General features: G+C 38.3%; 2 protein-coding genes across 2 annotated transcripts in view; one reads left to right on the plus strand and one right to left on the minus strand.

Moving 5' to 3' along the window:
• Positions 1-627: 627 nt before the first annotated feature.
• Positions 628-19,519, minus strand: accs (1-aminocyclopropane-1-carboxylate synthase homolog (Arabidopsis)(non-functional)). The gene is made up of 15 exons (XM_052120138.1): positions 18,604-19,519; positions 12,762-13,375; positions 12,186-12,245; positions 9,554-9,624; positions 9,339-9,408; positions 9,117-9,183; positions 7,061-7,158; positions 6,192-6,269; positions 6,002-6,102; positions 5,447-5,536; positions 5,161-5,206; positions 4,924-5,065; positions 3,113-3,255; positions 2,386-2,539; positions 628-2,171 (listed from the first exon to the last, which is right to left on the minus strand). The coding sequence occupies exons 1-15, from the start codon at positions 19,223-19,225 to the stop codon at positions 1,768-1,770; spliced, it is 2,760 nt and encodes a 919-aa protein (XP_051976098.1). The 5' UTR covers positions 19,226-19,519; the 3' UTR covers positions 628-1,767.
• A 71-nt stretch (positions 19,520-19,590) lies between these two features.
• Positions 19,591-23,120, plus strand: part of LOC127638592 (furin-like) — a 125,649-nt gene continuing 122,119 nt past the window's right edge. The window contains exon 1 of the mRNA XM_052120172.1: positions 19,591-19,694. The gene's annotated coding sequence lies outside the window, so the exon portion shown is untranslated. The remainder of the gene's footprint in view (positions 19,695-23,120) is intronic.

Raw genomic sequence — 23,120 nt, forward strand, 5'->3', positions numbered from 1 at the left:
CAGTCTCCAGATTTTACTCAGAATGGGGCCAAAAACAAAAAAACATCCAGTGAGTGGCAGCTCTTCAGACAGAAATCAGTGCTCAGTGAGTGTATATTCATGCAAAATGCCTTAAGACCAAAAGATTTTGAAGACCACATAATTCAGTCATGTAGGTCCAAACTTTTTACTGGTAGTGTAAATAACATATTTGTGAAAACACCTTCTTAGACTGACAAACACACCAGTTAACCATTAACTTAGTGTCAGCAGTAGGTGGTACTTTATGCTGAACCACAGCAACCATGGTGATACATCACAAGGATTGCCGTGTCGTCATGGTAACAGTGCAACGGCACAGGAAAGAAACAGCTTTCCTCTCCCCAGCAAGGTGGGCTCACAGGAAACCCCAACAGATGGTTACTTCCTGTGGCTTGCTTTTTGCCACAGAGCTGAGATCAGTTTTGTAGTGGTCTTATGAATAAAAACAAATGAGTATTTAGACAAGAGCTACTGGTCTCAGGTCACTGTAAATGGACCAGACGTCTGACAAAAGCTAAATAGCCAGAATGGGGGGAAATGATGGCACAACATACAATTGGTAAATGTAATTTAGCAAAAAACATTTTAATTGAAGATTAATTCATTATTACTGTCAGGAGCCCTTAAAACACATCACACCCATTAAAATCTTCAGAATAAAAACCAAAGCTTTTAAAAGACATTTTCTTTGTAAACACATAACTGAGAAAAACACCCTTGAGGGTGCCAAAAACAAGGAATTTATGTAACGGACAAGTCTTAAGAAGTGTCAAAAAAGAACAAGTAAACAAAATTGTGTCTAAACCACATCCACTTTTAATCCATAACTGAGAACATGCAAAGTTTCATCCCTTCCGTCACCAAGGTGGTAAAGTTTGCCAGTTTTTAAATTTTACAAAATTTTTAAGAGGCCATTTCAGACATTTTTCTCCCACTTATCGGTCAACTTATCATATTAGTGGATTGTTTTGGCCAAAAAACTGAAAATTAAGTAATAATAGTACGAGATAGCAGAATTGTATGATAAATTGGCTCTTACAAAAAAGTACAACTTAACTCATAACCATAAAGTCTTAACCCCTTACCAAAACTCTAAACCTAACCATGCTTTTATTGGAAAAAAATCACTGTTGTGTAGCATTAAAGAAAGAAAACACGAAGAGGGAAGCGTATAACAGGTTATTGACATCAGTCATTTGTATTGCACAAATAAACATGGAATAACCTCATTTGTTCCCAGAAATGTAAAGAGTTCGATAGGGGGCTAGCAAAAATGTCATGCTTGTATTGTACAGATTTCTGTGGGAATGAAAGTCGTACCTTTTCATATAAGACAAGGTGTGAGATATCTAACGATTTCGAGTTGTCATGAGACTGTGTTGGATAATTTTGTTTTTTCTGACCAGTTTCCATGCTCTATGCCCATTATAACTCAACAGGCCATTCATTGTTGCTGTTCTTTCAAAAGTAAAAAAAAATAAGATATTTTTTTGTGATATAATGCCTTTAAATCAATTTAAACAACAGATTGATTATCTAGAATCTGACATTTGAGAGCAATTAAAATGGACAGTCTCCAATTACTGCAACGGCCAGGATAATATTTTACAATTTAAGAATTATTCAATAATTATGGAGCTCACAGTGGTGTCATTTTCACAATTACAGACTCCTTTAAACTGTATGTAAGGTGTTCATTAAAAAATAATACAATGATGGTTAAACTAACTTGTCTCTAGTGTTACTTTACTTTCTGGCTCTGTTGAGCAGATCTGTAAAAACATTCAATTGTTTTGGGTTCTCTCCAGTAGCAAGCTCAGGCTTGTTCTTCTCCAGCCAATCAGACGAGTGGATCTGCTGCTGTGAAGTACCAATCTGACTATGGTGGGCTGATGAGCTGACGGTGGATTGGCCATTAATAATTATAAAGTCCTCATTAGCCAATAAGACGGGCTCTGTCTTAATGCAGGCTGTGGCATTTTGATGTTTGGTTTGAACACTTGAGGTCTTGACTGTATTGTTTGTATTCTCAATGTCTTCTCTCTTCACTGACTGAATGGTGTTGTCTTGTTTGTCTTCCGTCTTCTCCTGCGACTCAAGTATGGAGGAGCTCTGAAGGTCTTCTAAAGCATTCCTAATCCTTTGCACACCTAAAGAAGAGGGATGTGAAAGTAATTAGTATGCTGTCCAAGTACACTGTGATTTCAAGTGTAGACATTACTAAGAATGGGAGGGTAGACACACTCAAAAAACCTGATTAGATAAACCTGCAAAGGTTAGCAAATATACGGTCATCTATAAAAGACTGCTAGAAGAAAGCACTGCCTGGTCAGATGAGTGAAGAATTGAGAGGGCTAAACAGACCTAGCTTTAGATTGTGCCGTTGATCACTGAAGATTATTCTGAACCAGCCTGGTGAGGTACAGTTGAAGGCCTGACCACAGCTCAGCAGAACCTTGTGTTTGATAAAACATCTCCATACAGACAGCTCCGCAGCAAACGTCTTCTCCTTTAGATACTACATATAGAGGCACATCAGGATACATAAAACTTGAACTTTCAGACTCAATTAAAGCTTTTGGGTCTTAAAATATATAAAGACATAATTCTGTTGATATTAAGGTGCTGTAAGCGATTTCAGCTGTTCAACTTCCACGAGACTGAGCCAGTGGATTAGCCATGCTCCCTTTTTCCAAAATACTGCAATAAATAAAAAACTCTCAATAAAATGAGCTTTATTGAGAGCCAAAACGGTAAAAAAAAAAAAAAAACGTAGTAAAATAGCACCATCAACTGACAACGGTTATGAACAACATGGCATAAAAATGCATTATTCCTCAATAATTTGCTGCAACAACAATATTTGAGAATGCGCAAAATGATTGACAAGCAGAAAGCGCCATTGTCCACGGGCACATTTTTGTTGGCTGTTTACAGAATTTAGATCTGTCCCAGAGATTGGTGATATTTCTCAGAGCACTTAATTAATATCTTTCAGGAAGTAGGACATTTTTGGATAGCTTTTCATGAAAAAAAAACCGCTCACAGCACCTTTTATGTGATGTTCTCTGTTGTTCCCGAGTGCTCTCACCTTGCTCAGGTCAGCCCAGATGAAAAAGCCAGCACCCCTGTGCAGAAAAGGAATTCCCATTTCCTTCAGTTCTCCTGTTATATAGCTGTGAGCCTCTCGTAGCCGGCATCTGTTCTCCGGGAGGAACTCGTTATTCAGCCAATCTGGAAACATCAAGAAACTTTCTCAGGGGGCCTGGGTAGCACAGCGAGAATTGACGTTGACTACCACACCTGGAGTTGCAAGTTGGAATCCAGGGTTTGCCGAGTGACTCCAGCCAGGTCTCCTAATCAACCAAATTGGCCCGGTTGCTAGGGAGGGTAGAGTCACATGGGGTAACCTCCTCGTGGTTGTGATAAGCGGTACTCGCTCTCAATGGGGCACGTGGTAAGCTGTGTGTGGATTGCAGAGAGTAGCATGAGCCTCCACATGCTGGGAGTCTCCGCGGTGTCATGCACAACAAGCCACGTGATAAGATGCACGAATTGAATGTCTCGGAAGCAGAGGCAACTGAGACTTGTCCTCCACCACCCGGATTGAGGCGAGTAACCGCGCCACCATGAGGACCTACTAAGTAGTGGGTTAATTAGTAAAAAAATTTGATTTTGTAGATCCATGTGTGATAGATATATGTGCCGGGTCTCTAAAGACCAGATTATGTAATGATGTTTGGCAAAACACACATGCATTGAAGGGTTAAGGAATACTGGATCCAAAAAAACTCAAACAAAGTGATAACGTCTGATGTAATTTACCACTGTTATTATACACTGGCAGTCAAAAGTTTGGAATAATATACAGATTTTGCTGTTCAAATGTGGCATTCGGCTGATCACAAAGTATAGTCAGGACATTAATGATGTAAAAAACAGCACCATCATTATTTGAAAAACGTCATATTTGATCAAATCTAGACAGGCCCCATTTCCAGCAGCCATCACTCCAACACCGTATCCTTGCGTAATCATGCTAAATTGATAATTTGGTACTAGAAAATCACTTGCCATTATATCAGACACAGTTGAAAGCTATTTGGTTCGTAAAATGTTACATTGTCTTTGTGATTGTTTTTGAGTTATGCAATAGACTGGCATATCTTAAGGTCAATATTAGGTCAAAAATGTCAAAAAAAGGAACCGCTTTCTCTTGAAACCCGTCAGTCAATTATTGTTTTGAAGAATGAAGGATATACAATGCTTGAAATTGCCAAAAAACAAAAGATTTTATACAAAGGTGCAAGGTCAGATGTACAACTACACAAGAGGATCAGTACATCAGCATCTCTAGTTTGAGAAATAGACACCTCACATGTCCTCAGCTTACAGCTTCATTGAATTCTACCTGCTAAACACCAGTTTCATGTACAACAGTAAAGAGAAGACTCAGGGCTGTAGGACTTTTAAGAATCAATTTTCAGGTACCAATTTCTTTCCATAAGAGCAAATCTGTACATTATTCCAAACTTTTGGACGCCAGTGTATATGATGTGGATTAAAGTATATTTAGTTGCATCTCTCAATTCATCCCCTTTAAAGCACCGCCACTAAGGCCATCAAAATACCAAGCAATCCACCAGAGCAATCTATCGCCTTGAAAAATAAGTTGATTTCAAACAGTTTGAGAACAGACATTTTTGGCTGCTACATTGCATCTCACCATTTAAAAAAAAATTATAATAATTTCAGTTTTGTTCCATGATCATTGTGTTTTTAATATAACATGAAATGCTAAGTCTGGGCAAATAGTCACGATAGTTTGAGGGTGAACAAAAAACGGTAGAAGACAGCAGGATCAGAGTCCAACAGGCCAACTCATGAAGAAGGTTTGTGCACCTCTATCTCTGAGAAGTTCGGCCATCTGATACTGCGTAGGTCCCGGGACTCCATGAAAGCTGCCCAGCTGATCCAAGGCCTGAACCAAATCTCTGTTTTCCGAGTAGACCATACCCACTCGCATCCCAGACAAAGCGAAGTCCTATATGTGCACACAGCATAGAAATCCAACCAAAGTATGAGATTTACAGTTTCGATGCAGTAATGTCAAGAATTTGAAAATGATTTGAGTCTTACCTTACTGGTTCCCCACATAACATGGGTTCTCTGGGGATCTGGCAACCTGGTGAAACATTGGTGTAGTTTATAATGATTATTACAGACCAAATAAAATGTCATGCAAACTTTTTAGTCATATTAAATTTGTAGCTGTGCGATTTTTGTAAAGTCAGACTAACTGAAATGTTAATTTGCCACGACGAGTAATGAACTGAGTTTTCAATTTCAGCTTGGGGCAAATTAATTCATTAACCACAAAACAAAGAACATGAAAGAAAAAAATTAGAGCATTTGTGTTCCTTACCGATCCAAACCGAGAACACTGCGAAAGTTGTCCATCTCATTAAATACTGAGAGCATGTAAATCTCATCCACAATCACATGAAGCTCGTGCCTGAAGCACATGAGGGAGAGAAATAATGAAAGAACGAGTAAATGAGTGCATACGAGTGCCACTTAGGGGAGAAATTTAAATTCAAATGACAATTGGGAACACAAACATCCTTTCTCTTGACAATAATGGGAATCTTAATTAATCTTATAATAAACATTTGGAAACAAGTACTTTCACAGACCAAGAGATAACCCACAAAAAAGCACTTAAAAGGATAGTTAAGACAAAAATGCAAATGCTGTGATCATTTACTCACCCGAATGTTGTTCCAGACCCGTATGACTTACTTTCTTCCATGGAAGAGAAAAGAAGTTTTGAACAATGTCCACGCTGTCATATGTCCACGCTGTCATACAGGTTTGGAACGACATGATGGCGAGTAAATAATGACTTAAAGAATCCTTTAGATGAACTTTAGTGTTAGGAGCAGAATGGCTTTGATTCGGTGGTTGTTTGAACACTCACTTTTTGGCTAATTTTAGAAAGCTGGTCATCTCTTTGGCAGAGTACACTTCCCCCAGTGGATTATGTGGGTTTAATAGAATAAGCGCTTTGATGTTTAAACCCTAAAGGAAAAAAATACAACAATTTAAAGGGATTCATAAAGTGAGAAAGGTGCGTTTGTGCAGTGCATGTCTTTAGATGAAAAAAATACCTCAGTCTTGGCCTCTTTGAGGGAGTTTTCCAGTTTTTCAACAGTTAGCTGGAACGGTCTAACATCACTTCCTGTGGGCTGTACCCCAAACATACACAAATAGACCACTTTAGACAAACTGAGAGTATAGCTGCAAAAACCAAACTAAAATAGCCATAATATGACAAAGTTATATTAACAGAGATTAAACAGGACTTAATATTAAAGGAACGTTCCAGGTTAAATTCGAGTAAACCTGAACTGACAGCATTTGTGGCATAAAGCTGTTCACCACAAATAAGTATTTTGACTTGTTCCTCCTTTTCTTTAAAAAAAGCAAAAATCGAGGTTACAGTTAGGCACTTACAATGGGAATTAATAAGGTTGATTTTTGGAGGGTTTAAAAGAAAGAAATGTGAAGCTTATTATTTTATAAAAGCATTTACATTAATTCTTGTGTTAAAACGTGTATTATTTGAGCTGTTAAGTTGTTTAAATCATCATTTTTACAGTCGTTTTATGATTTGTTGACATTACATTGTCATGCCATTGTAATGTTATAAAACTGGGTATAACTTTACACAGAAAAGGTTAGTAATTGATTTTATCACAATAAAATCATGTTCACATGCATATTGTTTATGTCTTGTGGCTATACTTTTGAAATGGTGAGTATTTTAATGTTTACAGATTGGCTCCATTCACTTACAGTGTACGTGCCTCACTGGAAACCACATTTTTGCAAAATAAATGTTTGTGGTAATCAATATAATGCCACAAATGCTGATGATTGAGCTTAACTTATATTTAACCTGGAATATTCATTTAAAGTTAGTGCCAACTCTTCAAAGGAAATCCTTGAAATATTTAGTACAAGATCATTTAAGCACCTGACTATCCAGTGGAACATGGTGTAGTTTAACACTGCTGTACACACCCACATCCTCCGTTATTACACCATAGAAGGGGGACGGGATCAGAATCAAATCTGTAATGCACAAAAAGCATCCAAAATATAGAATCCATTTATTGCAGTAATAAAACAGTCGTCAATCAATAGGAGTTCTTAACAGTTGCATAATGTTGCTGGAATACAATTATTCTACACATTATTTACTCAATTTTATAGAAAACAGAAAGCATGTGGCCAACAGTTTGGAATAATGTGCAAATTTTGCTGTTTCAGTAGAAAATTGGTACTTGAATTCACCAAAGTGGCATTCGGCTGATCACAAAGTATAGTCAAGACATTAATGATGTAAAAAACAGCACAATCACTACTTGAAAAGTCATTTTTGATCAATTCTAGACAGGCCCCATTTCCAGCAGCCATCACTCTAAAACCTTATCCTTGAGTAATCATGCTAAATTACTCATTTATTACTTGAAAATCACTTGCCATTATATCAAACACTGCTGAAAGCTATTTGGTTCATTCAATGAAGCTTAACGTTGTCTTTGTTTTTATTTTTGAGTTGCCACAGTATGCAATAGACTGGCATGTCTTAAGGTCAATATTAGGTAAAAAAAAGAAACTGCTTTCTCTAGAACCTAGTCAATCAACAACGCTTGGATAGGTGTACACTACAGTCTTCAAAGACAAAGGACAACTGGCTCAACAAGGACAGAAAGAGATGTGGGAGGCCAGATGTAAAACTAAACAAGAGGATATGTACATCAGAGTCTCTAGTTTGAGAAATAGACACCTCGCAATTCCTCAGCTGACAGCTTCATTTAATTCTACCCGCTCAACACCAGTTTCATGTACAACAGTAAAGAGAAGACTCAGGAGTGCAGGACTTTTGAAACAAAAAACAAAAAGGTTAGAGTGGGCAAAGAAACAGACATTGGAGATAATTGATGGAGATAACAGATAATTGGAAAAGAGTGTTATGGATCTTAACCCCATTAAGCTTTTGTGGGATCAGCTAGACTGTAAGGTGCGTGAGAAGTGCCCGACAAGACAGCCACATATATGGCAAGTGCTAAATGAAGTGTGGAGTGAAATGTCACCTGAGTATCTGGACAAACTGACAGCTAGAATGCCAAGGATCTGCAAAGCCTACATTGCTGCACGTGGAGGATTTTTTGATGAGAACTCTACAAAGTAATTTTTATGTATGTTTTCCCCCTTTTCTCCCCAATTTGGAATGCCCAATGCGCTCTAATTCCTCATAGTGGCATAATGACTTGCCTCAATCCAGGTGGCGGAGGACAAATCTCAGTTGCCTCCACATCCGAGAGAGTCAATCCACACATCTTATTACGTGGCTTGTTGAGCGCATTACCGTGGAGACATAGCACACGTGGAGGCTTCACACTATTCTCTGCAACATCCACGCACAACTCACCACGCGCCCCACAAGAGCCAACCACATTATAGTGACCACTACGAGGTTACCCCATGTGACTCTACCCTCCCTAGCAACCGGGCCAATTTGGCTGCTTAGGAGACCTGGCTCGAGTCACTCAGCAAGTCTTTGATTCGAACTTGCGACTCCACGGGTCAGCGTCTTTACTTGCTGAGCTACCCAGGCCCCTTTGAAGTAGTTTAAGAAGTTCTGAAAAAAATATATAATTGTAATAGTAATTTTTCAAGTTATTAATGTCCTGACTATACATTGTGATCAGTTGAATGCCACTTTGGTAAATAAAGTACCAATTTCTTTCCATAAGAGCAAAATCTGTACATTATTCCAAACTTTTGGCCAACAGTGTACTATACATAAGGAAGACCAACATAATGGGAAACAATCATATACGCCAAGCAGACAGGGTTATTGGTCAGTGCAGATAATCTCAAAATATTCAAATATTGCCGGATTAACCAGCCTTGCCGGTATATTGGCCAGTATATGTAATAACATGGTGTGTATGTCTCTACTGCCCTGCACACATACAGACACACTCAAAGTTATATTCTGTAATGACCAGATGGTCTCATACCTTCTGGGTCACAAAGCACAGCTGCCAATGCTGAGAAAACAGACCCACAACCATTCATAACAACAACCTGAGAGAGAAAACATGAACAAATACAAGAGCTTGTTATTATTACATGGTTCGAGTTTCCCTTTATGTAGAAAGAGGAAGACTAACAGAAATAACACATATAATGGTTTAATATCATGCTGATTTGGCAAATCCCAAAGCAGAAAAATGACTCACGTTCTCAGCTTTTAGAGGACTTGGAGAATGGCAGTAGTCTGACAGGAACTTAGCAATTTCCTCTCTGAGGCTGCGGGGAAAAGAATTTAGATATAAAAATAAAATCAATACTTTGAAGTGAAAGTTGAGCACACAATTTTACATACTCAGCTAAATGTTTTCCGAGAATCAAATACAATTAAAAGAATTAGAAGTTAAAGTAAATGTTTACTTACAAATTGTGGCCTTTCCAATCAGGGTATTGCAGAAAAGAAGACTCGATGTGCAGCATATTGGGTCGCGTTAGCTTTTGCAGAAACCAAAAAATATGTGGATCTAGTGTCTAAGGCTATATGGGAAATACTTTTAAATTTATGAAGGACTTTCCTGTTTTAATAACAACACAAAGGGCTTTTAAACCCTGGGATAGGCCACGTTTCACACTATGAATTTTGAAAGGAGGCTAGATTTTGCACTACTAACCTCAAATTGTGGTGACAAATGTATACAACGTAAATTGTATACAATTTGTTTAACAACAATCAATCAATCATAAACTGCCTCAATGCCTCTTTAAATATTCATGAGCTTTACACAGCTGTAGAAACGTTCAAATAACATGTTTAGATCTGTCTGAAAAGTTCATGTCAAACAGTAACAGCAAACGCTCCTTCATTTTTTTTCCTTTATTATTTTTTTGCAGAAAATTTCAGAAGACTTGAAAGTTCTTAGAGTTCTTCACTCACCCTCATGCCATCCCAGATGTGTATGGCCCTGTCACATACGGCACACTTGAAGTGGACTTGTGGTCTCGTGGCCTTCGTTTGCGAAGTCCACTAGACCATTTTAGTGCTCCAAGGGGTGCTCACGAGCGCCCCCTTTGCACCCTAAACCCTTCGGCTGAGCACGCATCAGTGCGGGCTCCACAGCGGACTATTACCCAACAGTCACCGCTACTGATCCTCTCAGCCAATCACAGCGGACTGGAGTTTCCAAGCTGGAGGAAAAAACATGGCGGACGAGGCGACATCAATCGCGGATTAAAAAGTAATTTTTATAATCTGATTGTGAAATGGCGGATCACTGGCTTATCATGTTTATATAGTATTACATTAAGTCTGATGTGTAGAACTTGTTAAAACGTTTTTTCATTTAATTTCACATTGATACAGAATTACTTCTATTCAGTTTATTGAATAGTTTTTCTTGGGGAATTGTTACGTTCAGAAAAGTAACATACCATTAAACCTTTGCTTTTGTTGTTTCAAAGAGGATTTTAGAATTATCGTGAGTCTCTAAAATATCAAGAAAGGAGAGAATAATTTAATGCACTTGGCTAAAACTTGTAAGCTTGCTTATATTTTTTGATATAGTGAAGTGGATAAAAGTGCCACTTTTAGTGCTGAAGTGTGTCTGTGTATTTTATGACTATTTTTGTGAATATATGGTGGTATGTTCTTTCTATACATTTTACTGTGCTCTAAGCACCTGCCTGTAACCATCCATGAGTCTGAATAGTGTGTATTTGTTCTCTAAAGATATAAAATGATGAGGCTTTGTTGTGGTTATATGTGCGATTTGTTTATCACAGGTTCTTGATTAAATGATCTAATGCTTTATTGTCAGTGTTTTGCTTGAAATTATCTAATAAAAACAAATATTCAATAGGGAGTTAAATGTGTTCCTTTATCCTATCTATCAATGCCATGACTTTTTCAAATAATAATTTGTAAAACGGCATGTGTATAAAAACAATGTACAAAATGTGTCATCTGATTCAAGTCTTGAAGTCTGTCCCAAATGCACACTTTTATCACTCATGCCCCTTCATGAACTTGCTGACTAGCACCCCATCAGTCTGCACATGCTTACGTCAAAGTCTGCACTCAGAAGAAGACTGCAAGAATGGAGGGTGCCATTTGGGACAGGGCCAACTACTTTCTTACTTCTGCAGAACACAATCGAAGATTTTTAGATGAATATCTCAGCTCTCTAGGTACACACAGTGAAAGCGAATGGTGACCAAAACTTTGATGCTCCAAACACACAAATAGCCAGCATAAAAGTAATCCATAAGACTCTAGTTTTTTAATCCATGTCTTCTGAAGCGACCAAGTTGGTTTTGGGTGAGAACAGACCAAAATGTAATAGCTACCCCATCTTGCAATTGCAGTCTCTAGGCATGGTCATGATTTCAAGCTCATTACATTTTCTTGCGCTTAATGCATTTGCAGATGGGGCATCTGTGGCTCAGGTGGTAGCGCGGGTTGTCCACTAATCTCAGGGTTGGCGCTTCGATTCCCGGCCCACATGACTCCACATGCCGAAGTGTCCTTGGGCAAGATATTGAACCACAAGTTGCTCCCATTGGCAGGCTAGCGCCTTGCACAGCAGCTGTGTGAATGGGTGAATGAGTCACAGTGTAAAAGGTTACAAAGGTGCAATAAATGTGCAGACCATTTTCCAGACCATTTCGTTGCCGCTATGAATTGTTATTGAGCTTCAAATAGTGATCGATAAGGAGAATTCAGATGTCTTAATTTATAGTAAACAAGGAGTTACAATTTGGTCTGTTCTTACCCAAAACCGATTAGATAGCTTCAGAAGACCTTGATTAAACCACTGGAGTCATATGGATTACCTTTATGCTGCCTTTATGTGCTTTTTGGAGCTTGAAAGTTCTAGCATCATTCACTTGCATTGTATGGACCTACAGAGTTGAAATATTCTTTTAATCTTTGTTTTGTGTTCTGAAGAAAAAAACAAAGTCATACACATCAAGGATGGCATGAGGGTGGGTATTTGATCAGAGAATTTTCCTCTTTATGTGAACTGTCCCTTTAAGATAACCAGAGTAAATTTACTTACCCGTTTGTGCAGAAGGTCAAAGCAAAGCTTGTTTTCACTAGTTCCCATGTTGATAATGCCCTGAAAAAGAGATACATAAAAACCACAATTACCACACTACTAAGTGCATTAAAACAAGAAAAGCCACACGGATTTGCTGCTAAATTTCCTGACAGACCCAAAGGACATCTAGTCTCTAATTGAGAGGCTAGTAAAACAGCCCATTTAAAACCAAGACTCTGTTTTTTAACAGCCTATTATATAGGAAGATTTATTATTGTGAGTTAAGTGTAACCATTTTAAGCAAATAGAACAGTTTATCTGAGAATGAACTACATGACACTTTTGTATCTTAAATAATAAATGAACTGGCATCTGCAAAAAAAAAATATTGACCATTTCTCAAAACTGACTTTACTTTTCTTGGCCATTTTTAAAATGACTTTTAACCAACTCAAGTTTATATTAGTGGATGCATGAAGTCACAAAAATAAGTTTGTTAGGTTTTAAAAGATAAAACAATAGCTATTTTGTTCAAAATCAAGAAAGATATTTGGACATTTTCTAGTTGTCAATCTATCCCTTTGAATGACTAACATCAGGGTTTGTGCTCTCATCGTGCTTGTTGGCGTGATACTGTGTGTATCCTTCCTGCAGGATTCCCTGATGCAGCCGCATGCTATTGCCACGGCGAGACAGGTACGGGTTGTACTGGCGTGTCTGATCACCCCAAGGTATGATGGGTACAGCTGGAGATTTGGCGCTGGCGGATGACGGATATGGTAACAAGTTCTGTAAGGAGTTGGGCACAGGGAGAGGCGTGGTGCTGGTCTCCACTCCTCGCGCTGTGTTCAAGACTCTAGTCAACATAGACATAAGACGAAACTCGTGTTCTCTCTCCTGGTGTGCTCGTTTCTCCTCCTGTTTCTCCCTCCGCTCCTCAGCTCGTGCCTCCTGTCTCATGCGTGCCTCCTCTAGAGCGAAAAACCGCTCCTCTGCCATCTGCTGCCAGCTCAGATACCCGGCCAACGCGCTCGTTAACACCCCGTCACCCCCTCGTGCCACCCGGCGACGCTTCCTCTGAAGGAACGATGCAGAACCCCCGTGGCCTTCTTGGTCGCCATGGTTACCTTGGTCTCTAATCTGCATGGGAGCTGTTGCCGGGGATACGCCCGCACCAGAGGAGACAGTCATGTTCTGGTCACTGAAATCTGTGGTTTGATATCATAGGGAAAACAGGAGAATAAATATATATATATATATATATATATATATATATATTTTAATTCCAAACATTAAATGTCAAATTATTACATAAAAATTAAGAAATCAATTCTGTCATCATTTACTCACCTCATGTTGTTTTTAAACTTGAACACAAAATGAGAAATGTTATGAGTTTAACTGTAACTCATAACTTCAAATAGTTTTACATTGTATACCTTTGTCACCACAATGACAAAGAATGGGGAAATGAGCTTTTAAGTAGGAATGTCCCAATACCATTTTTTTTTTTATTTGTATGAGTACCAATATTTCCTTTTCGGTACTCAACGATACATATACCGTTTTCTTTTGTTTTTTTTACTTTTTTCTAAATTCCATTTCAACAGTTTATTTAAATGTTATCATCAAAATGTTGTCTAAATAAATGAGTTAATTAAAACTTTAATTCAATGAAAATAGAACAATAATTTTCAACATGATATTGTATTATTTTTATTAACTGAAGTGCTTTTATACAGAACCTCACAGCACAATCAAAAACACAGCAGTGGAGTTATATTCGTCAAAAAAAGTTCTGCATAACACAGCATTACAGATGTGTGATATTCCTTAAACATAACACAATTACAATTGATTTATTATTATCATAATTCATCTTATTAGTAGTTATAGTATTACAGTGAATAAGGCATAACTAAACAGTAGTGGCTCATTTCTAGCTTTACTTTTTGCAGAAGGCATGCCCAGGGACCGCCAACAGTCCGTGCACTAATCGCCTGATACTTATATCACACAAAACTGGAAAACACATTTTTGATCAACTCAGCACAAATCTGATTGGCTGGTTCGATAGAACTTCCACAAGCAGATGGACACAGGACATTTCAAGGAAGCAGAGTTGTGTTCACAAGGTTTGCGTTGAAAAATATGCAGTTTTGAGGATGAAATAATGACAGAATTGTTTGCCAGATTAATGATATTACATGTTTCAAAACTATTTAGAGTTTTTTTTTTTGAGGCATGGAGCAGAAAGTAAAGCAGAAATCCATGAGCAGAGCTGCATATTCTGCTTTGTTTACTTAGTTACGTCTGTGAAACTCTATATAATGAGGTTTTCTGTGCTGTACTTACATTCTCTACACTGTTTCTGCCATTCTCCCTGGTTTTCTGTTCAATCGCTCACTGAGACTTTTATTATGGTAGGACACATCACCAATAACCCCACCCCTAAATACCCCGTAATGAAAAAAACGACTGTGATAGGTCGCTTAACATGTCAGTTAGATGGCTTTTCCTGTCTAAATGGGCGATTCATGGCCAGTTGAAGATGTTATAGCCCTCAGACCTACCGTAGAAGTTTACATACACGTTAGCCAAATACATTTAAACTCAGTTTTTCACAATTCCTGACATTTAATAGTAGAAAACATCCCCTGTTTTAGGTCAGTTAGGATCACTATTATATATTTTCTTATATATTTCAGCTTTTATTTCTTTCATCACATTCCCAGTGGGTCAGAGGTTTACATGCACTTTGTTAGCATTTTGTAGCATTGCATTTATATTGTTCAACTTGGGTCAAACATTTGAGTAGCCCTCCACAACTTCTTTCAATAAGTTGCTGGAATTTTGTCCCATTCCTCCAGACAGAACTGGTGTAAGTGAGTCAGGCTGGTAGGATTCCTTGCTCACACATGCTTTTTCAGTTCAGATTGAGGTAGAAAGACCTTTCTTTTTGGAGAAATGTCCTCTGGTCTGAGGAAACAAAAATTTTACTGTTTGGCCGTAATGACCATTGTTATGTTTGGAGTATAAAGGGTGAGGCTTGCAAGCTGAAGAACACCATCCCAACTGTGAAGCATGGGCATGGCAGCATCATGTTGTGGGGGTGCTTTGCTGCAGGAGAGACTGGTGCACTTCTCAAAATAGATTGCATCAGGAGGAAGGAAAATTTTGGAAGGAAGGATTTATTGAAGCAACAGCTCAAGACATCAGCCAGGAACTTAAACAAATGGGTCTTCCAAATGGACAATGACCCCAAGCATACCTCCATATTTGTGGCAAAATGGCTTAAGGACAACAAAGCATAGGTATTGGAGTGGCCATCACAAATTACTGACCTCAATCCAATACAAAATATGTGGGCAGAACTGAAAAAGCTTGTGTGAGCAAGGAGTCCTACAAGCCTGACTCAGTTACACCAGTTCTGTATGGAAGAAAGGAACAAAATTCCAGCAACTTATTGTGAGAAGCTTGTGGAAGGCTACCCAAAACTTTTGACTGAAGTTAATCAATTTAAAGACAATGATACCAAATACTAACAAAGTGTATGTAATCTTCTGACCCACTGGGAATGAGATGAAAGAAATAAAAGCTGAAATATATAATTCTCTTTACTATTATTCTGACATGTCACAGTCTTAAAGACAGTGACAGTATAAAGAATTATACGATTAAATGTCAGGAATTGTGAAAAACAGTTTAAATTAATTTGGCTAAGGTGTATGTAAACTTCTGACTTTAAAGGGTAACTAAACCCTAAACCAACTTTTTTTAGTTAATGATCTGTAAGAATGGGGCTTTATTAGTACTGGTCATTGATTCAAGTAATTTTTTTGACATTTGTGTATAAAGTGTTTTAATTCTACAATACATGGTGTAAAAACGTCTGAGTGCTGCCCACTTCAGGTTGAACGGTGGCTACTGCAGTTGAATTTTCCTATTAGCTGTTTGCGGTAGTTCGTGACGTAAGCAGTGAGAGCTGACGTAAGCAGGTTCCAGCTCACCACGCCCTTGGTACGAGCTAGACACTGGCCCCATTCTCCCTTGCGCGGCTGCTACGCTAGCATCGTCGGATGCCGATCGCGATGCGGGAATTTGAGCCAGCAGCTCGAATTGATATGGCTCCGGCCCTGTGTCCACAAACAATTCACCCTCCTCCACTTCAGGTGGGGGAGAAAAGTCCTCGACTTCAAAAGACCGCTCCATGGCAAAGCTACTTGCGTCACTCCAGTCACTCTCCATTTTAGAGTCTGACAGCAGCTGTCAATTAATCCGTCACTACGGGTCTCAGGTGCACGCCCCCCCCCCCGCGGTTCGTCCCCTCTATCCCCGCTGGGGTCTGCCCACTTTTCCAGCATTTTTCAAATATTGCTAGTGGGTGGAGTCAGACTCTGAGCAGGGGTTTAGTTACCCTTTCAACTGTACATGGGAGTGATATCGGACCTGTTTCCAATACCAGTGTTACTATTGGGACATCCCTAATTTTAAGATTAAAAATGATGCATAAGCACCATCAAAGTATAAGAAAAACATATTAAAATTAGTTTTTCACAGATAAACTTCCCCTAAAGAGAGCTGTTAACCACACAAACCCTATCATTGCTTAGTGAATGAATCATTCAAAGTAGGTCTGGCCACTGTATCAACCGATTCACTGAAAAGATCCAACTGAAACAAGGATTTCTTAATGAATTGGACATTGTTACTTCTCTAGGAACACATGAAGGACAGCTAGGGCAGATGTCAACATTTTCACCGAATAACTACTTTAAATTTCCTCACACAAAACTTGAATGCTCCAGTCTCTATTACTTTACAATTGCATGGGGAAAATTATGAGTACATCCTTCAACATTTTTCCTGTTGTGTTCCACAGAAGAAAAAAAAGAAAGTCATACAGGTGTGGAGCGACATGAGTGTGAGTAAATATTGACAGAATTTTACCTTTACAAAAACTCTATTAAAGTGACAGTTTGCATGAAAACATGGCAGCACTGTACAAGGAACATCTGCGGTGATAAAAGTGAGGCATAAGATGACAGAAGCATGCCAACAGCACAGACACATATTGGTAAATGGTCTTCACTTATATAGCACCTTTTTAACCTTAGCGGTATTCATAACGCTTTACACTGTGTCTCATTCACCCATTCACACACACATTCACACACCAATGACGGCAGTGCTCAAGAGAGAATCAAACCAAACCTGCGATCAGTGGGCAACCGCTCTATCACCTGAGCCACAGCCGGCCCATGGTAATATTCAGCTGGCACAGATCATCCAAAATAAATGAGGATGTCAGCCCAATGTTTAGGTTGGTTTCAGAATGCAACTCAAAAATGTCTTGTTTTGTAACCTTGTTATCAAGGCTACATCAAAGCAATGCTAATATATTTATTGCAGCGGCTACTGATGTGACAAAATATTATATATAAAACATTTGCCTATCCATACCTTCAGGGTGGTAGATAAATTCTTCCAATCACATACCGAAAACAAAAAATACTGGACCTTAAAGTACAGTTCACCCAATAATAATAATAATTCTTTCATTATTTACTCACCCATGTGCCATCCCAGATGTGTATGAATTTTTTTCTTTCTTCTGCAGGGCACAAATGAAGCTCCATAAAATGCAAGTGAATAGTAACCAAAACTTTAAAGCTTCACAAAGAACAAAGGCAGCATAAAAGTAATCCAAAGGACTCCAGTGGTTTAATCCGTCTTCTGAAGCGATCCAATCGGTTTTGGGTGAGAACAGACCAAAATATAACTCCTTTTTCACAAAAATTCTTGACATCAGCATCACCTTGGCGATCGTGAATTCAAGCTTGATTACACTCCCTAGCGACAAGAGACAGCAATGGCAAGATAAACTGTGAAAAGGGAGTTCTTTTTTAGTCTGTTCTCACCCAAAATCTATTAGATCGCTTCAGAAGACGTGGATTAAACCACTGGAGTTTTAAGGATTCATTTTATGCTAAGGATTTAATTTTATGAATTTAGTTTTCTCCAGAAGACAGAAAGTCACACACATCCGGAATGGCATGAGGGGAGTAGATGATGAGAGAAATTTACTTTTTGGGTGAACTATCCCTTTAATATACTAACCCTAACCCATTATATTATGGGTAATTTTGCCCTGAGCGATATATAATGTCAGGGTCAGAAATTAAGGGGGACTCAGGGCAAAAATACCCCCAAAAATCAAAATGTGGGGGTAATGAGGGCACAAAATATAAATAAATAAAAATGCCCCTGTAAAGTATTCTCTATTTATTTTTATTTTTTATTTGTAACATCTTATGTAGTTATTAATATTGTATTATATGCATAGTTATACATATTATGACATAAATCATGAGTTTGTATAGGTCAGAGCAGATAATATGTATACTCATCTGACTACCACAGGCTGTTTATTTACCTGATGGGGAACACGTGACGTGCGTGCTGTTTCCATGCTCTCCATCCAATGTCTGGTCCTCTGTGTTTGGCACCGAGTGTTTGTGATTAGCACTGGCTTCGTCGTCGTCGTCATCATCAACAGGGCCGAACTCATACAACATCTCAGGCGGGCCCGTCGCCTCATCGTCCGAGCTCATGACCTCCGTCTTGACCTCCTGTATTTCACTCGCTCTGGACGGGTGACCCTGAACCTCTGACTCGGAAGCTTCGCCCTCGAGTCCCACCACCTGGTTCGTGGCAGTATCACCCCATAAAGGCAAAGTAGCGCCCGATGCTGCGGCAGTTCGGTTGCTCTGAGCTCTCTCCATGAGCTCATAATACCTCGCGGATCTCAAAGTCTTCTGCTTGTACTCCAACTTCAACTTTTTGATCTTCTCCCTGCATTGATCCCCGGTGCGATTGATGCCTTTCTGGCGCAGGGTGCTTGCGATTCGGTTGAACACATGCTGGTTTCTGAGACAGGTCACCAGCTCGGTTTGAACGGGCACGTCCGACCAGATCTGCAGAAGTTCGAGCACCTCCGGTTCGGACCAGTTGCTGCCACGCTCATACTTTTTGCCATATACGTGAATCAAATGCATGTCAGCGCTACAAACTGTAGGCTACGGTGATTGATAGGTTAATTTATAAAGTTTCGATATGGATTGCTGTTAAAATGTTCATGTATCGGTGTGATACGGCGTTGATGCAACAATGCAAATGCATGAACAAGCGGTTTATTTTAACGGGTATAATCAATCATCTAAACCGCGCGCATACGTGTACTTTACCCGACACATCTGTCTCGTTCCTTTACTTTTCACAAACAATATTGATGCATTTTTCAGCCCGACGCTTTTGTTCCTAGTCCAAATCTCGATACATCCGGGTTCATGGCACATGCGTGCTGTCCTTATTCCGGGATAAATTTGGACCGGTACAACAAAGAACGGCGCTGCGCACGCGCAGAAAGAGCAACATTCACTTGAGGATGAGCAGGAGAGACGAGAGAGCGCCTCAAAGGAGCAGTTCAATTGTTGCATGGGCACGCCATCTAGTGGATAATTTGAGGTATTACATGCATATTTTATTGGAATTTCTTTCTTCATAAATTTTGTCTGGCTCCTGTTTTATTGCAATTGGATTGAGTTTCTGTTTAAAGTATTTTAATATCCAGTGGCACCACAAATATTTCCGACACTTAAGCAACATTTAAATAAAAAAAAATTATGAATGTAATTGTATTAGATAACAAAATATGATGTCAAGTGTCATCTGGACACAAATTATGCTAGATCTTTGGGGTGAATCTCACTAACACATTTCATCCCAAAATGAAAGGAAAGGAAAAAGGATATAATAACTAAATTTTGCATGCAAGAAAATGAAGCTTATTTTTAGGACCATTAAGATTATTTTGCATTATGACATTAATTTTATGACATTTAAGAACACCCCCTCCTTAGTTCTCAGTACTGTAATGAACCATTATATATTCCCATTTGATTTCCACATTTTATTAAAATTCCTATTTTTCACAATGGAAATTGTCATTTTAGTCCAACTACAGTAATACAGTTTTTTATTATTATTATTTTAACTGTTCTTAGTGTTCTTAATTGCCATGAAAATAATATGTAACCTTGACATGTTCTTGATGTCACTTTTCTTAGCATTTATTTTATTTTTCAATGAATGTTATAAAGATACTTTTGAGGAAATGGTGGTGTTGTTGCCTAGTGAAAAAAAAAAGGTGCTTTGTAACCAGAAATTTGCTGGTTTGTTCCCATAAAGGTCCAAGCAGTAATTTCTTCTGCACTAAAAAAGTTTTACTAGCTTTTTTATTTTACATGAAGATGGTCCCCTCATGGGTGGTCATGTGTTAGAATCACATGACCAGCCAAATACTACTTGCTTAATCTCAATAACTGCCTTGTAATTTGACACTTTCACTCAAGGATTAAATTAGTCAAGGCTGATTTTGAATAGTACATTTCTACAGAGACATCTGAAACTTAAAACTATTGATTTTGCATTATGTTTAATGCAAATCCACCACAGTCCAAAAACATGCAGGCCAAGTGAATTGGAAAATCTAAATTGCCAGTAGGCAGGGCCATAGCAAGTGAAGTGAAAGGTGGTAATGATTCTAGGGGCCCAAACGTACTGAAGGGCCCACAACAAATTCTAAACTGTATTTTTTTGATAGGAAAGGGGCCCAGAGCAATATACAGTCATGGGGCCCAGATTACCTTGCTACGGCTTTGCCTGTAGGTGAGAGTGTGATTGTGTTTATCTGTGTGTGTTGCACTGTAATGGACTGGCCACCTGTCTGGGGTGTTTCCCTGCCTTCGGCCTGAGACAGCTGGGATAGGCTCCAGCATGGGCGGACTGGGAAGAAAATTTGGCCCTGGATTTTACATAGAAACTGGACGTTTTTTATGGTGCATTCTGCATAACGTGACGGCCCACGAGGCCCCATTTCGCAGCCGACCCACCGGGAAAAGTCCCGGTTTCCCCAATGGCCAGTCCGCACCTGGGCTCCAGTCCATACCTGTGACCCTACATAGGACAAGTTGCTATAGAAGATGGATGGATGGATGGATGTATCCAAGTCAGTATGTGTCATAGTAAGTATAAGATGTCACAAACGAAAACATTACTGAGTGCACCTTTTAGACACAATCACAAACCATCACCATTTTGCCCTTGAGATAGGTGCAGGTTTATTGTCCCTGTAATAACTGTACTATAAGTCAGTTTTAATCCATCCATCCAGACACAGGCTAAACAAAAATAAATATATATATATTTTTTGTCAATGTGTATGTTTTTATCTAAACAGTTTTTTGAATACTCTAATCACACTGCCACTGCAAAACAGTTTGTATTCTTGTAGTCTGTCAAATGTCTAACTTTCTCTTCCCTCTTATTCTAAATAAAATATAAGAGTGTGAGAGTGTTGTAATAACGCATTCACAGTTAAGCATTTGGTCAGAAAGGCACCTCTGAAATAGCTGCAAAAATGAACCCTATATGAGCTGAGCAGGAGTTAGTAAAGAGGAATCACTGAAGGAAATTCTGTCTTCATTCAAGATTTAGCACTGCTATACCTTTATGCTACTATTTTCAAAATAAAACTGTTGACAAAAATATTAGTCTAATTTTACATATGTCTACAAAGCAAAACTATGGTTGTTGTTCATAAGGGATACCTTGACTCCAGGGGTCTAAAGACCAAAAAAATCCAGCGAGGAATATTAGAGAGTATTCTTTTTTTTTTTACTTCAAATATACATTTATAAAATAATAAATTAAAAAAAAGCATAAATTCTGCTGGAATTTCGTGGAAAAGTTGGACCCGAACCAAAATCTGAGCATATTTCTCCAGTCCTCAGGTCTTTACACTGGCTTCCAGTCACATTTAAAATTGATTTTTAAAGTACTTTAGTTTATAAATCATTAAATGTGCTAGAACCTAAATACATTGCAGATATGCTTGTTTAATATAAACATAATAGACTTCTCAGATCATTAGGGTTAAGTCAGTAAGAAAAAAACAAGGGTTCACTCAAAACAATGGCATCCGCAGTAGGAACCTACTTCCAGAAAAGGTTAGATGTGTTCCAACAGTGGCAAAACCTCACTGAAAATACAGTTTGTTTAACTGGGCATTCACTTTAAAAACATGATTTGTTGACTAAATTTGACTTTTTAAAGTCATGTTGTTGCACTGACTTTTTTAATTTTGGCAGACATTAAGTTTGAAAATTGATTCAGCTTATCTATAGTTATTGAAATATCATGCAGTAAGTTGACTCAACTTGCTGTATCTATTAATGAGAATTATAAAAGTGAACTGAAAAACACATTGTTTAAACTAGATTTATTAAGTTTTAAAGGAATATTCTGGGTTCAATACAAGTTAAGCTCAATCAACAGAATTTGTGGAATAATGTTGATTATCACAAAAAATATTTTGACTCGTCCCTCCTTTTCTTTAAAAATAAAAAAAGCAAAGATCGAGGTTACACTAAGGCACTTACAATGGAAGTGAATGGGGCCAAACTTTGGAGGATTTAAAGGCAGAACTGTGAAGCTTATTATTTTATAAAAACAATGCAATTAATTCTTCTGTTAAAAATAATTTGTTATTTTAGCTGTAAAATTGTTTAAATTGTAATTTCTTCAGTCCTTTTAGGGTTTGTTGACATTACATTGTCATGGCAACAAAGTTGTAAAATTGGATATAACTTTATACAGAAAAGCTTAGTAAGTGATTTTGTTACACTTAAATCATGTTAACACACATTTTGTTTATGTCTTGTGGCTACACTTTTGAAATAGTGAGTATTTTAATGTTAATGGATTGGCCCCCTTCACTTCCATTGTAAGTGCCTCACTGCAACCCAGATTTTAGCTTTTTTAAAGAAAAGGAGGGACATGATGAATAATGCCAATTCTAATATTGACTACAGTGTTTGAGCCACACCCTTT

Source organism: Xyrauchen texanus, chromosome 46, assembly GCF_025860055.1.
Source record: "Xyrauchen texanus isolate HMW12.3.18 chromosome 46, RBS_HiC_50CHRs, whole genome shotgun sequence".
NCBI classification, from domain to species: Eukaryota; Metazoa; Chordata; class Actinopteri; order Cypriniformes; family Catostomidae; genus Xyrauchen; species Xyrauchen texanus.

Bases quoted from the DNA above. Each gene is read 5' to 3' on its own strand.
- accs (XM_052120138.1), bottom strand. From the start codon at position 19,225: ATGCATTTGATTCACGTATATGGCAAAAAGTATGAGCGTGGCAGCAAC. The intron at 2,540-3,112 runs GTGAGAGCACTC...CTCTATATGTAG, and splicing joins TCTGGGCTGACCTGAGCAAG to TATCTAAAGGAGAAGACGTT. The intron at 2,172-2,385 runs GTCTGTTTAGCC...CCTCTTCTTTAG, and splicing joins ACGGCACAATCTAAAGCTAG to GTGTGCAAAGGATTAGGAAT.